Source organism: Lepus europaeus, chromosome 4 (genome assembly GCF_033115175.1).
Source record: "Lepus europaeus isolate LE1 chromosome 4, mLepTim1.pri, whole genome shotgun sequence".
Taxonomy (NCBI): Eukaryota; Metazoa; Chordata; class Mammalia; order Lagomorpha; family Leporidae; genus Lepus; species Lepus europaeus.
In genome coordinates this window covers 68,062,511-68,082,215 of record NC_084830.1, presented here as the reverse complement: position 1 = coordinate 68,082,215, position 19,705 = coordinate 68,062,511, and the positions used below count along the sequence as shown (strand labels likewise).

The 19,705-nt window shown below is 36.8% G+C and overlaps 1 protein-coding gene across 1 annotated transcript in view; it reads left to right on the top strand.

The window, feature by feature from the left end:
• CRISPLD1 (cysteine rich secretory protein LCCL domain containing 1) overlaps positions 1–18,623 on the top strand; it is a 48,371-nt gene extending 29,748 nt beyond the window's left edge. The window contains exons 7-15 of the mRNA XM_062189541.1: positions 1,544–1,684; positions 1,822–1,882; positions 1,991–2,057; positions 2,258–2,388; positions 4,861–4,904; positions 4,993–5,065; positions 10,512–10,587; positions 14,396–14,526; positions 18,403–18,623. Coding sequence (XP_062045525.1) covers positions 1,544–1,684; positions 1,822–1,882; positions 1,991–2,057; positions 2,258–2,388; positions 4,861–4,904; positions 4,993–5,065; positions 10,512–10,587; positions 14,396–14,526; positions 18,403–18,454 — 776 coding nt within the window. The 3' untranslated portion in view covers positions 18,455–18,623. The remainder of the gene's footprint in view (positions 1–1,543; positions 1,685–1,821; positions 1,883–1,990; positions 2,058–2,257; positions 2,389–4,860; positions 4,905–4,992; positions 5,066–10,511; positions 10,588–14,395; positions 14,527–18,402) is intronic.
• The last annotated feature ends 1,082 nt before the right edge of the window (positions 18,624–19,705 follow it).

The following is a 19,705-nucleotide window of genomic DNA, read 5'->3' as shown; positions in this document are numbered from 1 at the left end:
AACTGGTGCCCATGTGGGATGCCAGCGCTTCAGGCCAGGGCGTTAACCCCCTGCACCACAGCACCGGCCCTCCATTCATGTATCTAATTGGACCTTGCTCAATACAAATTCTCAAGCCAAAATAACAAAAAAATGTAGTACTGTAAAACTGTTGTAAAAGTAGTGCTCTCACATACATATGCTATCTTAATAAGCAAATACAATACTATAGTTATAAATAAGCACATGAAGATAAAATATGTATGAAAAAGCTTTGTGAAAAGTCATGCTCTTGGGCATTGAAGTGAACATTTTTTATTGTCTTGTAGTTTTCCCTTAATGATTAAGTGAATATTAATGTAAACTAAGTATATTAGAAATATCTGAATAATTCTATACCCTTTTCAGTACTCTTAAAGAGATGTATTTTTTTCTCTTAATGACTGAATGCTCATTAGCTACAGGCTGAAAAGAAATGCCCATATATGTCACTCGATTATGTAAGCCATTTTTAAATTCCTGGAAGCCTTTGCAACATTTTTTCTATTGTGTGAGTGTTTTCCACTCCCCTAAACCTGCACCCTGCCTGCCCCTTTACCAATAACTTCTGTAGTTTACTGAAAATTGACTTTCCTCTGAATTCATATTTCCTTTTTTCTGGATTCTCAATTCTTGGACATACGTGAAAATAATTCACCTTTACAAAGTAACACTGTTAAGCCCTTGAATATAAGCCAATCTGGGAAAAAATTCAAAGTTTAAATTTCTACATGTTGAATTTCCTCCCCAGGTAGACAAGCCTTTCCATGGAAATAGGTCCTGTAATGAGAAACAAGGCTTGTTAGTCCTTGTTTAGATCTAATTCCCATTTGGGAGAATTCTAAACGTGATCCTCCTGAAGATAGAACTGTTAAGGATTTCTGCTGAGTTTGTGGCACAGCTGTTTAAGCCACAACTTGTGGCCACTGTGAGCCCCTATCAGGTTTGAGTCCGGGCTGCTGTGCTTTTGATCTAGCTCCCTCCTAATGTGACTAGGAAGGCAGGGAAGGATGACCCAGGCTGGGCCTGTGCCACCATGCGGGAGACCTGTATGGAGCTCCTGGCTTGTGGCTTTGGCATGGCATTACCCTGGATGTTACAGGCATTTGGGGAATTAACCAATACATGGGAAGATTTCTTGCTCTCTGTCTCCCTGTCTCTGTCATTCTGCCTTTCAAATAAATAAATAAGTAAATCATTAAAGAAAAGAATCTGATTTCATTTGAGAAAACAAATTCAGATTTACTGAGTCCTGACTTTATTAGATCACTGTGCAGATTTCATAGTTTGATTATGAAAACAAAACACATAAACAAATCACAAGCTCAGAGTCTCTGCATGTATTTCATTTAATCTGATTCAGTACAGAAGAAGAGTCCCACCTTAATTAAGCTAAAACCAGTGACAAAAGCAGTATGGAGGTTTTTGGTTTTAAATGTTAAACCGATATATAAAGGTAAATGATTTGATCATTTGTATTGATGTATAATGGGATTCATACTTATTGCAACATTCTCCCTAACAGAAGGGTCAGACAGGTATTATCCTCCTCGGGAAGAAGAAACAAATGAAATTGAACGGCAGCAGTCACAAGTCCGTGATACCTATGTTCGGACAAGATCGGATGATAGTAACAGAAACGAAGTCATAAGCACACAGCAAATGTGTAAGACCATTGCATATCTGTCTACATTTCATTAATTTAAACATCTTGGTAAAGAAAAAAACTTGTCATTACAATGTATATGATGAATCATAGCTGTTTTCATATTAGTTGGTTGTTGTTTTTTTTTTTCTTTTTAGCCCAAATTGTTTCTTGTGAAGTAAGATTAAGAGATCAATGCAAAGGAACAACCTGCAATAGGTAATATCTGTTATGATTCTCAAAACTAACTGACAGAATATATGAAATATTTTCATTTAATGCTGACATTCAGAGAAACTAAATTTTGTTCCCAATTACCTTCACTAGGTATGAATGCCCTGCTGGCTGTTTGGATAGTAAAGCTAAAGTTATTGGCAGTGTCCATTATGAAATGGTAGGTATTATAAGTAGAATGATTTGGGAAAAGAATCCTTCTTTATAATTTTTCAAGTTTTAGTGTAAAAAATCACTATAAGTGTGGTATTTTGCTCAGAAATGTTCAATTCACTTGAAGTCATGTAGTTAATAAGTGTTTGTGTCTTATGTAGAGTTCTGATATTTTGACATCCTTTTCTCTTCTTTTTTTTTTCCAAGCAATCCAGCATCTGTAGAGCTGCAATTCATTATGGTATAATAGACAATGATGGTGGTTGGGTAGACATCACTAGACAAGGAAGAAAACATTATTTCATCAAATCTAACAGAAACGGTGTTCAAACAATTGGGTGAGTATCCAGATGATCTTTTGGACCAGATGATTTTAAGTCGTTACAGTAAACTAACACATTCTTTTACAGCAAAGCGTAGAAGAGAGAAGTTCCTAACTTTCAAGATTCAGTTCAACTATGAAATTTCCAGGGGGTGGATGGGAGAGGAATAAAAATCACCTGAATTCAAAGCTGAACATTTCTTTTTACGGAGGGTCTTAAAAACTCAATTTTCAAGTGTATCATTAAAAACATATACATTTATAGTTGATTCCCAATGTAAAGCAAGGCATTTTCCAGTTATAAAGTACTCCATAGAAGGCTAATTAATTTGCCTATTTTTCCTTCTCTATTTAGAGAAAATTGTTTCATGAGTAGAAACATTATTAATGAGATAAATTAATAGGAAAACTGTATTTGAAAAATTCTCTATGTAATATACTGTATCATCTTTTGTCAGTTTATATGTACTTTAACACAACATGAAAAGCATCGATTAGCTTTTAAAATGCTTCTTAAGCTTAGAAAATACCTTATTCCAAAGCACTGCATTTTTTTAAAATGCAGTGGAAGGGGCCGGCGCTGTAGCACAGTAGGTTAATCCTCCACATCCCATATGGGCTCCGGTTCTAGTCCCGGTTGCTCCTCTTCCAATCCAGATCTCTGCTGTGGCCTGGGAAAGCAGTAGAAGATGGCCCAAGGGCTTGGACTCCTATACCCGCTTTGGAGATCTGGAAGAAGCTCCTGGCTCCTGGCTTCAGATGGGCTCAGCACTGGCCATTACGGCCATTTGGGGAGTGAACCAGCAGATGGAAGACCTTTCTCTTGTCTCTCCTTCTCACTGTCTATAACTCTACCTCTCAAATAAATAAATAAAATCTTTAAAAAAACCAAGTTTGTAGAAAATGGAATTTAAAGATAATATAGATTTTCCATGAGCTTTTTCTTTTAAGATATATTTATTTCTCTGATAGAGTGACACAGAAAGATCTTCCATCTACTGATTCACTCTGTAAATGCTGCAACCACTGGGACAAGGGCTAGGCCAAAGCCAGGAGACATGAACTCCATCAGGGTCTTTCATGTGGATGACAGGCACACAAGTACTTGGGCCATATCTGCTGTCTCCAAGGCATAATTATAGGGAACTGGAGCAAAAGCAGACTAGCCAGGACTCATTCCTGGCACTCTGATATGGTGTTTGGTCACCACGAGCAGTGGTTTAATCTGCTGTGCCACAACACCCACCTTATCCATAAGCATTTTTAACTTTGTGGACTTTTGAAATATTTTATAGTGTCTTGTTTCTTCTAAGTCCTCATGCGAAGTGCCTGATAGGAAATATACCAAAATTTCTTTCTTTTGTGATTATACAGCTATATGAAACTTAACAGAAGGGTTAAGGTAGAATTCATAATTATAAAAAAATTATACATTCTCACAAATTTAATGATCTCCTATGTGTATACTTTTGTTCAAAAGTTTTATGTGTGGTTTTCAGCTGTTATCAGAAGCCGTCTTTAGTAAAATATGTTTGTGATATTTATTAGTTAACTTATTCAGCAAACATTGATTAATTTCCTTCAATAAATAGTAATTAGTTATTAGCTTTAGTAAGCCAAATAGTGGATGTTATAACAAAGAGTATTTCCTCTATTATTTGACTTTTTCTTCTAAATTTAATTTTTGCTTATATCTATTAGAGGAATTACCTTTAAACATGAAGTTGACTGCATTTAATAGGTTCTATGTTTGTGCCTCAAACAATGTTACATCTTTTGGGCACATTGTAGGTGATATTAAATGTTGGAGCTAACAAAAAAAAAGATTCACGATATTTTACAACCTCATTTCTGAGCTAATGTATTCAGAGGGTGTACCTTATTTAAGTACCAGTCCAAAGAAGACTTATCCTTTGCAATAGAGGGTTTTTCTGAGAATCAGTATATACATCAACCAATTAAAATTTTGATATGTAATAGTGTGCTTATTCTTATATTACTGTTTTAAATAATGTATGTAATGAGAAGAGGTCCATTTATTCACAGTAGATAATTTACTAGATATACTAGGAGAAATAGAAAATGACTAATACACAACCCCGTAAGCTACTTAATTATGTGTAGTCTCAGCAACACTACCTTGTATTTACTGTTGTGAAGGATTAAATAGTTTGGCTATATGGAAATGCAGGACTAGAATTTGAAAATTAATTTTGATGGGAAACAAATATATAGACATTTATTGCCTTTTCTATTATCTATAAATTCTTGAGGTTGACCTATCTCTAATGTTAGGAATGATGATAATTTGGTATATCCATGAAGGTAATATGGACTTAGCATAAAATAGATGTTGTATTCTTATAATACTACTTATCTAGCTGTTTTAATACAGATGTTTAAAAATATTCATAGACTAAAAGATAATAAAAATTATGCTAATGATTATTTCTAAAAAAAATTTATACTTTTATCTTATTGTCCTCAGCAAATACCAGTCTGCTAATTCCTTTACAGTCTCTAAAGTAACAGGTAAGCACTTTTTCATCTAATTTTCTTGCTGCTTTATATTGTGTTATTGCTTCCAAAGGATTTATTGTTTTATGTTTTAATTCTGCAGTTCAGGCTGTGACTTGTGAAACAACAGTAGAACAGCTCTGTCCATTTCATAAGCCTGCCTCGCATTGCCCAAGGTAATGTTCTCTAAATTCTTGTGAAAAACAACAACAACATCAAAAAGAATGAATATATATATATATATATATATACATATATATATAGTATATATATATATATATTTTCATATGTGAGATAAGTGTTTTTGCCTGAAACTGTGTTGTCTCCAGAATTCAAAGTTGTGTGGGATCTTGACCTGCTAAGCAGGATGAGCAAACTACATGTATTTCATGTATTTCTAGTGTCCTTTGTCCAAATACAAAAGTACTTTCTGCTGTTCCGTAGAAGAAGTGCATGTAATCTGTATGTTCATATTTGATATAAAGACTTCCGCGTTAGTCTTCTTGAGCTGCTGTAACAAAATGCCACAGGCTATGTGATATAAACCGTAGACACTTGCTTTTGACCGTTGCGGAAGTTGGGAAGTCCATTATCAAGGTGCCGGCTGATTCCGTTCCTCATGAGGGCTCTCTGCCAGGCTTGCAGGCAGCTACCTTCTCTGTGTCCTCACATGGTGCTTGGAGACAGTGTTCACTCCCTTGTGTCTCTTCTTCTAAGGGCCCTGCTCTTATGTCTGTATTTAACCTTAATTAGCCTAAAGATCTTGTCTCCAAAACAGTTACATTGGGATTGAGATTGGGATACATGTGGATTTTGGAGGCACACAGTATTCAGTCTATAACAAATTTTTGCTACAAAATTAAAGTGATGTTACTCATATTATTAGCATTGTTATCCAGTCCCTAAATTGCATCAATTTCATTTCCATTAGTAATTCAAAAAGTTCTCTCTGCCTTTGTTTTATTTTTGTTTTGTGTACTTTCTTTTCAAAAGTTATAATAGAGATTATAAAGTGATAGAAAAAAATGGTTCATTTATCTTGGCTATGCTAAGATGATTACTGTTACAAGTATTATGGCCACAGTCATAATCAATACAAGTGAAAACCGAAGAATTACTCTTTTTTTTTTTTTTAAAGATTTAGTTCTTTACTTGAAAAGCAGAGTGGTAGATCTTCCATCTATTGATTCACTCCCAAATGCCTGCAACAGCTGGAGCGAGGCTAGACCAAACGCAGGAACCAGGAACATCATCTGGGTCTCCCATGTTTGTAGTAGGAACCCAAGTTCTTGGACCATCTTCTGCTGCATCCCAGATGCTTCCCAGATGCATCATCAGAAAACTAGATGGGAAGCATCAAGTAGATGCTACTCTGATATGGAATAAGGATATTCCAAGTGGCAGCTTTACCAGCTGTACCACAGAGCTCACCCTTAAAGTATATTTTGATATATCCCACGTTTGTTCTATTCACACTACTTCCAACAATCAGTATTGCGATTTAGAGAGATAATTATAGTTTGGCAAACTGTATCAGCTTAAAAATGTAAAGCACTTGATTTTTATGCCAGAGTTAATTTTATTTGGAAAAGCTTCATTTCTTAACCTTTTCAAACTAAAGCAGTGATTCACTTAAAGAATGAGCTTGGTTGGTCAGGAGGTAGATGATGTTGATGTAAGAGTGGATATACTTCATTTTCTATCAGTAGGGAGTTTCTCAGTTACAGATGTGAGATAACACATTCATTCCTTCCCGTGAATATCTCACCTGCTTCCTTTTTGAAAACAAATCTTTTTGTTTCTACGCTAGTGGACGAATATTGTTGTAATGGTTTGGGTTGGCTAGGTTGGTGCATGCTGATGTGAGAATTTTTTAAATTCTTCAGCATATGTGTTTACTGAAATCAGCAGATGTCAGGCTACAGGATAATGTGAAGATTATGTGTGAAATGCATCATATGCTTTTTACCATCTGACCAACAATGAATTATGTGTCAGATATTTTTATTATAAAAATATAGTGTCTTAGACTCCTGATATTAGAACTTCACTAATTATGTTGTATGTCTCGCAGATCTGATTAAATAATGACTTGTTTTGTAGTCTTAGAATATTTTTTTCAGATTTATTGTACCTCTGAGCTCACAGGTTCTATTTTTATAGGAAGAAGAGACAGATTGCTAGGTCAAATTGGTAAATTTTTGCATCATGATATGTGAAAACAGGAATTTTTGATTGTGGCTTTATAAATGTTCTTTAAATAAATACCTATTATGTACCAGTACAAGCGGACTTCAGTGAGTTTAGGAAAAAAATAGACTTAAAAATTTGTTTATGTTGGTGTAAAAAGTTTGAAGTTCATACAGTTTTTTTTATAATACACATATCTGTGAATTTTTTTGAGGACCCCTCATATTAGGCCAGGCCATATTTCAGCTGTATAAGAACAGTTTCTGGAATATTCTACCATAAGATCTCCCTCTAATAAATGCTTGGAATGGTAATTTTCCGTCATTGTGTCAATATTGTTCCAAAAGAGGAAAATCATTCAAGTAAAATTAAACAAATTTCCTATTTTCATTTTTTAAAAGATTCATTTATTTACTTAAAGATTTGTTTATTGAAAGAATCACAGAGAGAGAAACAGAAGGAAATCATTATCTACTGATTCACTTCCCACGTGGTCACAGCGGCCAGGGCTGGGCCAGACTGAAGCCAGGAGCTTCATCTGGGTTTCCTATGTGGATGGCCCCGACACAAGTAAATGGGCCACCTCCTGCTGCTTTCCCGGCCACATTAGCAGGGAACTGGATTGAAAGTGGAGCAGTCACAACTTGAACCCATGTCTACATAGGAGATCTAGATTGTGTTCTTGCCTCCTCCTGGCTTATGGCCCTGGCCCAGCCCCACCTGGTTGCAGGAATTTGGAGAATGAGCCAATAATAGAAGATCTCGCGACTTGTCTCTATCTCTGACTTTAAAACATAATTTAAAAAAATATAGGGTTCAGTGCTGTGGTGCAGCAGGTAAAGCTGCCACCTGAAGCACCCACCTGCATCCCATTTGGGTGCTCATTGGAGTCCCAAGCTGCTCCACTTCTGATCCAGCTCCCTGTTAATGCATCTGGGAAAACAGCAGAAGAAGGCCCACGTCTCTGGGCCCCTGCCACCCACGTGGGAGACTGGGATGATCTCCCAGCTTTGGCCTGGCCCAGTGCTTGCCATAGCAGCCATCTGGGGAGTGAACCAGCTGATGGAAGATCAGTCAGTCTCTCTCTTTCCCTCTGCCTCTGCCTTTCTGTAGCTCTGCCTTTCAAATAAATAAATAAATCTTTGAACATAACAGAGGTAAATTTAAGGTAATTTGAGAAAACAGAGTCAACAAACAAAAAGCCTCTCTGCAGTCCCTTTTTTTTTTTTTTAAATTAACCTGAGGCTAACTCAAGTTGAAGCAGCTGATGTTGCCCTTTTATAAACCACGTGCTAAATATGGGCGAGGTAGAGTTCACAGAACAGCGTGATCCTAAAGTTAGAGCGGGTGGTTTGCAACCCTAGGGTGGGCAGTGAATGCACAGCAGTTCTCCAATACAGTGAGATCATTTTCCAGTCAACAGGACACCTTTCCTCCTGCAGAAATTTCAGATGGTGTGTTTTAGAACATTCTACCCTCTAATTTAGAGTTACAAAACTCATATGCCTTTATAAATGTTTACTTAAATGCTTTATTTAAATACTCTATGCACTCTAGAGTATGCAATGCTATACACATTTTAGAAATAAAAGCTATAACTATTTCTACAAAGCTGTCTTGAAAATCTGCTTCAGTTAACGAGGGTAGTTTCCATTAAAGTTTTATTTTTTTAGAATACTTTTAGCAAAATTATTGATCCTATCACCCATCAATGATTTTAATGTAGCTATTATGTTGAGAGTCTGATTTGCTATGTAAAATGAATATATTTTTCTAGTTTTAATATTTATTTCCTTTTAGTGCATGTGTGTATGTGTGTGTGCATGTGTGTTCAGAAGAACCAGTTAATTTTTTTAAGTGTCATTTCATGGTTTCTTGAACTATGGGAATGAACTTTTATTTTAATATCATGTGACTGATTGAACACTGATAATTGGGATGATATGTAAATAAATAGATTGGGGCAGTTTCTTGTAAATGATGTCAGCCAATTGGATATAAGTAAAGTAACAGGACACCTGGAGGAACAGCATTCCCTTAAAGAGGAAAATAAGTACAAAGACCTTGAGTTAGGAGTATATTGTGTATGTTTGTGGAATTACCATGTGACCAGTGTGACTGGAGCAGGGGCTGTGGACATAGAAGAGGAGTAGGATATAAAGTCAGAGGCGGTACAGGACATGCGGGGCTTACTGGCCATTCTAAAGAGCTTGTCGCTTATTCTGAAGGAGCTGGAAGGCTACTAGAGTATTTGGAGCAGAGGAATGGCATGTTTAGACTCAGCAAATGTGTGCAAAATAGATTGGGGAGGGCCACACAGAAAGCAAGGCGATCACTAGGAAGCCTGCTGCAATAAATTAAACAGCAAATAATAGAATCCAGATTTACCATATGTGAAGTGCTCGGGGCTGCTGTGATCTTGGATATATTTGAAAATATAGCTAATACATAAATTGCTGATGGGCTGAATTTAAGGTGTGAGAGAGAGATTAAGAGTAGAGTAAAGGTTTTGACCTACAGAAAGAGCAGATTTGGGAAATTTGGTTTTGGGGCCAGCACTGTGGCACAGCAGGTTAAGCCACTGCCTGCAGTGCCAGCGTAACATGTTGGTGCCGATTTGAGTCCCAGCCGCTCTACTTCTGATCCAGCTCACTGCTAATGTGCCTAGGAAAGCAGCAGAAGATGGCTCAAGTCCCTGGGCCCCTGCACTCACGTGGGAGACTCAGAAGAAGGCCCTGGCTCCTGGCTTCGGCCTGGCACAGCCCTAGCTGCTGAGGCCATTTAGGGAGTGAACCAGCAGATGGAAGATCTCTGACTCTACCTTTGAAAAAATAAATACATCTTTAAAATAAAATTTGTTTTCATATCAAGTGAGTCTGAGGTACTAGCTCCAAGTGGAGATGTTGAATAAGCAGTGGAATATACAGATTTGGAATTAAGAGAAGTTCCAAAAGGAGATACAAATTTGGGAATTGGCAGTTCATAGATGATAATTCAAACTGGGAAATTGGATGTGATACCAAAGATGTTAATGTGAAGAAGAAAAACCATGAGACATTATGAGGCAAATGGTGGTTCAGATTTTCCAGGTTATCTCTTTAGTAAATTCTGCAGTACCACTTTCTCAGATGCATAGATAGTGATGCTTTCTGATGTTTCTTTCTGCCTTAAAACTGGAAGTTAGGTTTCCTAGTGTTAAAAAGAAACCAAAAACTGTGTCAAAAACTGGAATTGGATACAATAAACAGAAGTGATTGTATCTACTGTCTGTCTGGTTCCCTTGACGTATTTCAGGAGAAAAAGAAATGAATAGAGTGTAGAATTTTGAGTTTACTTTTATGTATGCATGTCAATGGTTTTACTAGTAAGAAAGACTGACGTTAACCAGCTCGCTTAATATGGAAATATATGTTGTTGTTTTTTTTTCTTCAGAGTATACTGTCCTCGCAATTGTATGCAGGCTAATCCACATTATGCTCGTGTAATTGGAACTCGAGTTTATTCTGATGTAAGTATTCTAGTTATACATCTCTCAGTGTTCAGTATAAATAAAAATATACCCTGAGGAGAGAATGTCAGGCCTGCGGGCCATATAAGGCCTGCAAAATCATTTGATCTGGTCCTGCCACGTCCTGCAGGTGGGACTCAAAATGCAGTCCAACTATTGCAGGCTAATTTGTAATTTGATAATTTTGTATGGCCCATGAATAATATTATAAATATCCAAATTGCCCTTGGCAGAAATAAGACTTCCACCCTTGATAGCTATGCATATTTAAGTATATGTATGTGCTTTGCAATACAGTATAAGAACACAGTTTCTGTAATGATACCAACATTCTCACTATGAGTGTACAATCATTTACTTTAACTAGATATGTTATTATATCTTCCCCAAATATCTGATACCACACACTGATTTAAATAGTCTTGGGAAGGAAAAATGCATTTAGCTTTTCTTTAGTCTTCCTTTTGGTTCTTGTTTGAAGTGTAAACTGGATGATTAAGAATGTGTCAAATGTATAAACATTTATCCTCACTGCCAAAGGGTATAAAATTAAAAGCAGATAATATCTGAAAATGTATACCAAAGGGGAGTAGTTGAGAAGTGGGGTTGGACAAGAAATACCCACTGTGATGGCTTCAGTGTAGATAGATACTTTTGTGAGCCAGGTTGGGCCGTTCTTTGGTAAAGAGGATTAGGGAACACATTATGGGTTCGATGAATGACATCTACATGTAGGTGAGAATAATTGCGCTGCCTGCAGGCATAGCACATGGCTTTGCTTGTCTCTGAGCTGATGAGAACTGTAGCTAAAGGGGCCACTTTAGTCTGAGGAATAGAAGAATACAGCTCTTGAAACAGGTTGAGGGAGAATCTCGAAGTTCATGCTGATTGGTTTAGGTTCTATGTGGCCAGAGAATTACAAAAGCAAGTTGGGGGAAGTATCTTCTTGATGTACGTATTCAACAGAATACTATAGGGATCTGATTTGCACAAAGAGGCCTGAAATATGTATGTATCACTGTCTATGTCTCTTGATGAATGCATTTAGGTCCAAGTTTTTTTTTTTTTTTTTTTTTTTTTTTTAATGTGATGTCACCTTTAAAATTATGCTCCAATTCTAAGTCTCTTTTAAGATGTAGGTTTATTCACATTATTCCTATCAGCAGCTTAAATATCCTGCTGCTGTCTTGGATTTCCTAGTCTCTGGATTATCCTTGTCTCTGGAATTTTTCTGTCAAATTCTTGTTCTTTCTTCCCACCCTAAATGATTGCTACTTTCTCTGTGAGGGATACTGCTGGATCTCCTAAAGCAAGTATGATGTTTGTTTGTCCTTCTTTCAGCCCCTATACCTTTGTTTTTCCCTGTTAGCAAATAGTCTGTTTTGTTAGATGGTGTGATTGTTACCCTATTTTTTTAAAAAAAATATTTTATTTATTTGAAAGAGTTATAGAACGAGGTAGAGAGGAGAGAGACAGAGAGGTAGGTGTTCCATTCACTGGTTCACTTCCCAAATGGCTGCAAAGGCCGGAGCTGAGCTAATCTGAAGCCAGGAGCCAGGAGCTTCTTCCAGGTCTCCTGCGTGAGTGCAGGGGCCCAAGGACCCGGGCCATCTTCTACTGCTTTCTCTGTCTCTTACATTATTTGTAAGTTCCCTGAGGGAAGTAGCTGGGCAATTCATTCATCATTTTTTCATCACCACATTGATATGTGCCAGGCTGTGAACAAAGCTTGCTCCTGCCTCAACAGAACTTCAAAACACACAGTATATCAGATATTAAGCAAGTAACCAGGCATATAAATATTTGCTGAAAAATAACCAAGTATTAAATGTATGAGAATGTGCATATCTGGACAAAGAAATTGTTTTTTAACGTGTTTTGGTTTTTAAGTACCAGAGCTTTTTATTTTAGTCATATCTGGTGAACGTCCCTACAGACTTCTTTGTCTTTAAAGCTGTCTCTTTGCTAGAATCAGTTTTGTTAGAACATGCATCCTGAGATCACTTGATTTCTTCCTACCTCAATGAAACCAATAAGTAATAAGTATTATGTAGGTACTTTAAGACAAAGTTGGAAAGATAAAGATTGCTATCACAGGGTAAGTACAGAGTCAGAGATTGAACCATTGGTTGTCAGTCTTTCCAATCCCTACGAAATGCATGAGCTTTTCAAGTAAGATTGATAAGGAAAGGTGGAACCCACCAGCCAGCCTCCCTCTTCCGTCCTCCGTCTCTTCGTCTTTGTCTCGCCCCTTCCTTCTCAGTCCTCTCCCCTCCCTCTTCTTTTTCTATTTACAGATTAGAACTTGTACATCCCGTTGATTTGAACTTTTATTTATAGTTCATTTTAGCTTCATAATTCCATTTTCACAGATAAATTCTTTTTTCTTTTCATGCTACATTAATTCTTATAAAGTGTGGTATGAAAAGAAAATGTCTTTTGACCTCTGAACTCAAATAGGAATGTCTGCTGACTGCATTGTTGTAGGCGAAACAATAGTCTCAAAACATATCAAGTGGTTGGGTTTAGTGAATGTTATATCTAAGCACTTTTCTTGCCTCAGGAAAAATGCTGATAATACGCTTTTAACGTAACAGAATAAATACTGAAATGTACACAGTATTCTTTTTTAATTCCATCTGTTATGAACCATTTTGAATACAATTATTAATTCAATGTGTCTTTAAGTGGAGAACAAAATGCCTCTTCAGAGTATGGATAGAAGATTTTCACTATATGGTATTTAGTGATATAGCAAAAGCTTGCAAAGGATTAAACAGCTTGGCATTCAGGCTCTCTGAGCTAATAAATACTGACTGATGCCACAGAGTTCAGAGCACAGTAATAAAGCAAAGTCATGTAAGATACACACGCTTACGTGAACTTAGAAAAGCACATTAAGTCACCCGCATGTGCATGGAGGTGAGAAAGGAACACGCCCTTGGAATCAGGACAGACTGGTGGGCGCATGAGGTGGACCTCTCTAACTGACACAGTTCAAGCATTTCCCGTGGTGGGACTTCCTCAGGCTGCTCTCAGCTATGGATCGTTTAGATTAAAGCACATAGTAAAATCTAGAGATTTATTGGGCCAAAAGAAATGGTTTGTCTTTTAAAAGTTGGTAGTTTAAAAAATATGAATGTTTTGGACCTGAAACAGTAATTTTCTCCTCCACAGAAACCCCAGTCAATCCGGATTACATAGCCAGTTTAATAGAAACATAGAACTTGCCTAGCAAATTCAAACTGGCAACAGACATTTTATTTTTTATTTTATTTATTTTTTTGTTGTGGTTATTCTTTCGGGCAGAATTTTTCTGCATAGATTATATTATTTAGTAAGAAAAAAACTCCTTATTTGATACATGCTTGTATTTTGGAAAAGAGGCCATAGAAATGTATAGAATTATGGCTGAGTTGTGTAGAAATCAAAATTGGACATAAAAAGTCCTGTGTTTCGTCTGTCAGAGTGACTCCAGTACAGACTAGCAAAAGCTGAAATTTAAGAATGGCAGATGGGCCCTTGACGAGATAAATGGAGTGAATCTGCTTTTCCTTGTTTTGACTCTGAAAGCCTGCTGGTTGTACTGGACTTGTGTTTGCAGATGAAATGGTGGAGAGGCCTGGAGAGGTGCTCAGAATTGCCTCTGACATGTGACTTTTGAAACATTCCTTAATGTGCAGAATGTCATCCTGCGCTTGCCTCTGTCTAAACAGAGACAGAGGTCAGACTTCAGTCCAATAAAAGTTCACTGGGGATCTCGGCAGGAATTTCCTAATCATAGGCGTTGTTTTCCTTGCCTTCTTAGCTGTCCAGTATCTGCAGAGCAGCGGTACATGCTGGGGTGGTTCGAAATCATGGTGGTTATGTTGACGTGATGCCTGTGGACAAAAGAAAGACTTACATCGCATCTTTCCAGAATGGAATCTTCTCAGAAAGGTAAAAACAAAACACACACACACATATTTTTTCTTTAATACCATCTTTCTCTTTGTGATTGCTTTGCAATGGAGCTCTTCAGAGTGGCATGGAAGGGAAGTGACTGAGTCAGCGTTTCCTTTGCACATGTGTGTAACATGGAACAACTGGTCTCCCAGAGATGGGAGAAACTGCAGTACCAGAGGTGCCTGTCTCCTGCAGGCTTTTAAACATCAACATGAAAATCGGATTAGAAGTCAGAACCACTCTTTTGTTAATTGATCTTATAATTAGGAAATTTCTTTCATCCTCTTCTGGATTTTGTAGATTAGTTTTTATATTAAGTCTTTTGAGGTGAGCAAGGCACTGAATTATTTCTTTAATCCAGTTATCTGACAAAGTATTTGACCAAAACAATTAGTCTGATTTTCTCTGGAACCAAATTTCTCATTTTGATTGGAAATTAGATGCCTGGAATTATATAAATGAGCTTTTTCTCATACTATTCAGACCACTAGTATGTATGTGTATATATATTAGCTATGTGGGAAAATTTAAGGGACTTTCATTCTCAAATATTAATATACATTAAGAGAAATGAACCTATAATGATTGGCTTTTTAAATCATTGGTACTTACGCAAGTCATATGAATTTCCATTTGTGTAAATATGGAAAAATCCTCCTCTTTGAGATATTTCATGAGTGTCTCAGAATTGCCAGTGGAGAGTTGACATGTTCAATGGTGACTTTATAGCAGGGGTGAAGAATCTTCTCCCTGCTAAGGGCCATTTGGAGATTTAGAACATCATTTGTGGGCCAGACAAAATTATCAGTTTGAAAATTAACCTGCTGTATATTTATTGGATTTTGAGTCCCGCCTGCCAGTGCTTGGCAGGGCCAGGCCAAATGATTTTGTGAGTCTTCTGTGGCCCACGGGCCAGACGTTCCCCACCCTTGCTCTACAGGATGACAAAGGATGTGCCATGCAGTGTTTCTAGATTGCCTTCCCTCTGACCATCTAGGTATCATCTCATAGAAAGATCGGTATTTAGTATTAATTTTCAGTGACTTCTCTGTCACTCTGTCACTTGGCTCATGGCCTTTTTAAACAGACATGATAATGATCAGTTTAGGGATACTTAAGTTCTAGAATGCAGTCTGTAGTTTTATAAGCTGAGTGATGTGGTTTCATTTACCTGTCATACTTCTTATATTTATTTTAGAACTTTACAGTGTTAGATATGCTATGAAACTGAGAATTACTTTTGAGAATCAATTATAGGAACCCAGAAGGTAGATGTTACTGGATGTTCTTTATATTAGCTCATCTCTACCAGCAGCCCTATCTTCCTGAGTCTGTAGACCCTGATCTGTATGTGTGTAAACTGAGGCTCATACTGATTAAAAAATGGTCCAATAACTTGTAAATTACAGGGCTCAGATTCAGCACTAATCCTTTAGGCAAGGGATATACATTTTTCTAGGATGTCATTGTGTTTAAAGAAGACAAAAGCATCCACTTTGTAAGGCACATAGTCTGTTTCCAGTTTGAACATGTCTTTACAATGGCATCTGCTTGCATGGAAAGACTGGTGCACATGTGTGTGCCTTTGTGTGTTGTATGCATACCTCAGCCTTTTCTTATTCTACATTTTCTTCTTTTCTTCTCTTGTACATCAATAAAAGATAAAAGGAATTGTACTTTGTGTCTTTGTACTTATTGCAGTGATTAATAGCATTACCATTTTACATCTTACACCTTTAAATAAAATATATTGTGATTAATGTTACCCAGCAAAATATAAAATAATTCCATATAGAAGAAAATTCATGATTCTGCATTACTCTTAACATCTACTTACTGGTGTTAGCATTTGGTTCACCAGGTGAGACACTATTTGGGACGCCTGGGTTCAAGTCATATCCCTGGTGCTTCTTTTATTTATTGCTTTGTTTATCTATTTTTTATTTTTATTTTTGAGATGACATTTTTAATTTACATTATAATTAAAGACTTAGTGCTGCAATACATAAAGAGTTTGACAAGTAAAAAGACCATAGTTCAGTAGGAATACAGGCAAGGGCTACAAACAATGAAGCTAATGAAAAGATGTCAGTGTCACAGTAAATTTTGAAATAGTAACAGATCATTAAACTATAGTAATATGTCATTGTTAATAACTTGACAAGATATGAAACAGAGTTTAACAAAACACCATATTTGCAGCAATACTGACACAAACAGATGTTTCTTTTTTGTTTGTTTGTTTGTTTTTAATTTTAGCTTCCATGTATAAGAGTGAATGTGTAGTATTTGTCTTTCTGTGTCTGGCTTATTTCACTCAAGATGATGTCCTTCAGTTATAACCAAATTGAGTTCTTGGCTCCTGGTATTGGCCTGCTCTATCCTCAGCTGTTGTGTGCATCTGGGGAGTGAACCAGCAAATGGAAGATGTTTCTGTGTTTCTCTGACTTTGAAATACACATAAACACATACACACATAACAAATGTCTAGGACTAATTCTTTAAAAAGATAAAAATAAATAGCAGTACTCATAGGGTGGGCATTATCACCTAGCAGTTAAGATACCAACTAGGCTGGCGCCACAGCTCAATAGGCTAATCTTCTGCCTGCGGTGCTGGCACACAGGGTTCTAGTCCCGCTCGGGGCACCGGATTCTGTCCCAGTTGCCCCTCTTCCAGGCCAGCTCTCTGCTGTGGCCCGGGAGTGCAGTGGAGGATGGCCCAAGTCCTTAGGCCCTGCACCCCATGGGAGACCAGTAGTACCTGGCTCCTGGCTTCAGATCAGCGCGGTGCGCCGGCTGCAGCGCACCGGCCACAGCGCACCGGCCACGGCAGCCATTGGAGGGTGAACCAACGGCAAAGGAAGACCTTTCTGTCTCTCTCTCTTCTCTCACTGTCCACTGTGTCAAAAAAAAAAAAAAAAAAAAAAAAAAGGACACCAACTAAAATGCTGAAGACACTGGTTAAGACTCTCACATCCTAAATCAAGTCCTTGGGCTTGGTCTTCCACTCTGGTTCTTGACTTTATCTTCCCGCTGCACAGACTCTAGGAGGTAGCAATGATGGCTCAAATAATTGACTTCTTCCCATCCACATCGGAGACCTGGATGGAGTTCCTGTCTCCTGGTTTTGGCCTGGCCCACTGGATGTTTGGTCAGTGAACCAGTGGGTGGAAGCTCTTTCTTTGTCTTTCTGGCTCTCGCATAAATAATTTTTTAAAAATATCTATGAAATGAGATTAAGGAATGTATGATTATATGTTTGGGTGTTTTTGTATTTCAGAGAAGAAATTCTTTGGTTGTTTTAGTTTTAACCATTAAACTTCTTTACATTTTTCTTGAAACTGTAGATGTCAAAAGTATTAATCTGTGCACTGTCAATATAATTTTGTCAGACTGAGGAAATAACTATAAGCTAGTACCCTAGACTACTGAACAAGTATCAGCCATGTATTTAACTTGCAGTTAACTTTTAACCATATGTGAATGAGTTGTAAAACTTGTCCCAGGACTCCCCCTGCAAAGTGAAGTCACAGTTGCTTAACTCTGCTTTGGTACATTCAGAGGCAGGAGGTACTGTGTGAAAGCATGATCTGGAATCTGTGAAGTTCCACAGAGACTGCTAGCCTTAGCATTAGATGTCTTACATTGCTCTAGGGAATCTGCACTCCAGCATGCAACCAGTATTTAAAGAATTATGTCATCTTAGAGCTTTCCAGTAACTTATAAATTACGGCAGCCTAAGAAAGTTGACCATCTGGATTCATAGAGCTGCTTTTTTGGCTGTCAGAAGAAAACATGATTTATTAAAAAGATTATATGTGAAGATGACATCAATATATATATATATATATATTTTTTTTTTTTGCAGTTTACAGAATCCTCCAGGAGGAAAGGCATTCAGAGTATTTGCTGTTGTGTGAAACGGAACACTTGGAAGGGGATCATAAAGACTATTCCAAATGCCGTATATCTGAAGTTTGTATAAAACTGTAACATTACTGTACAGAAGATATCAACTATTTCAGCCCAAAACAGTGCCAAATGCATATAAATCTTGTTAAACAAAGTCTATAAAATAAAACATGGGACTTTAGCTTTGGACAAAGTAAGGAATATGTAATGGTTTCAGAAATCCTGTGTTAAATATTGCTATATTTTCTTAGCAGTTATTTCTACAGTTAATTACATGGTCATGATTGTTCTACATTTCATATATTATATTATATGGTGCTTTGTATATGCCACTAATAAAATGAATCTAAACACGGAATGTGAATGGCCCTCAGAAAATCATCTGGTACATTTAAAAGCAATCAACTGTAAAACTGAAAGAAACCTTACCGTATTTTCCCCCATCCAGTTCTCTAACATTTCCTATTCCAAATAATGTCAAATTATTTTCTACTTAATCCCTGTACAGTTTTTCTCCTTCTGTTAGGGTAGACATAGAGAATATTAAGTTCTGATATTGCACTTGTTATTTTGTATAAAATAATCATATAATATCCCCATGAACCTGTTAAAATATTTTGTTCCTTGGGAATGGACTTAATAGTAAATGGATTAAGTCAGAGTAGTGGTATAAAAACATTCCTAGTGATTGTATAGTACATATAGGATTAAAATGGGCAGCCAGAGCTTTCTATATATTATTGAAATTGAGGCCACACATTTTCTTTTGTATCCTGGCAAATACTCCTGCAGGCCAGGAAGTATATAGAAAAAGTTGAACAGAGACAAACTAATGTATTGCATTTCCATTGCCACTGATTTTCTTAATGGTAAATGGCATTGTGTATAAATGTTGCCAGATTATGGTACCTGTAGTGGTGATATATTTGTTTCTATGAAAAATGTATCTTGCTTTGAGACTAAAAGAAATCTGTAAAGTGTTACTTTTGGTAATTTTGTTTTCTGCTAGTGGATTTACTCTTTTCCTGTAAACATTAAAATTAATCATGTTTCAAAGTATTATTTTCAGTTCCCTTTGCATGCTTATGTTGATTTAGAAATAATTTTGGCCAAAATGAACAAAATTATTGTTGAAAGCTTTATTTGGCTTATCGAATAATGTACCTATTGACAGGTCATGTAAAGTCAAAATAATTATTTAGGTATTTGTGAAAGAAAAAAACATGGAACCATATATTTAGAAGCATTTTAGCAAGGAA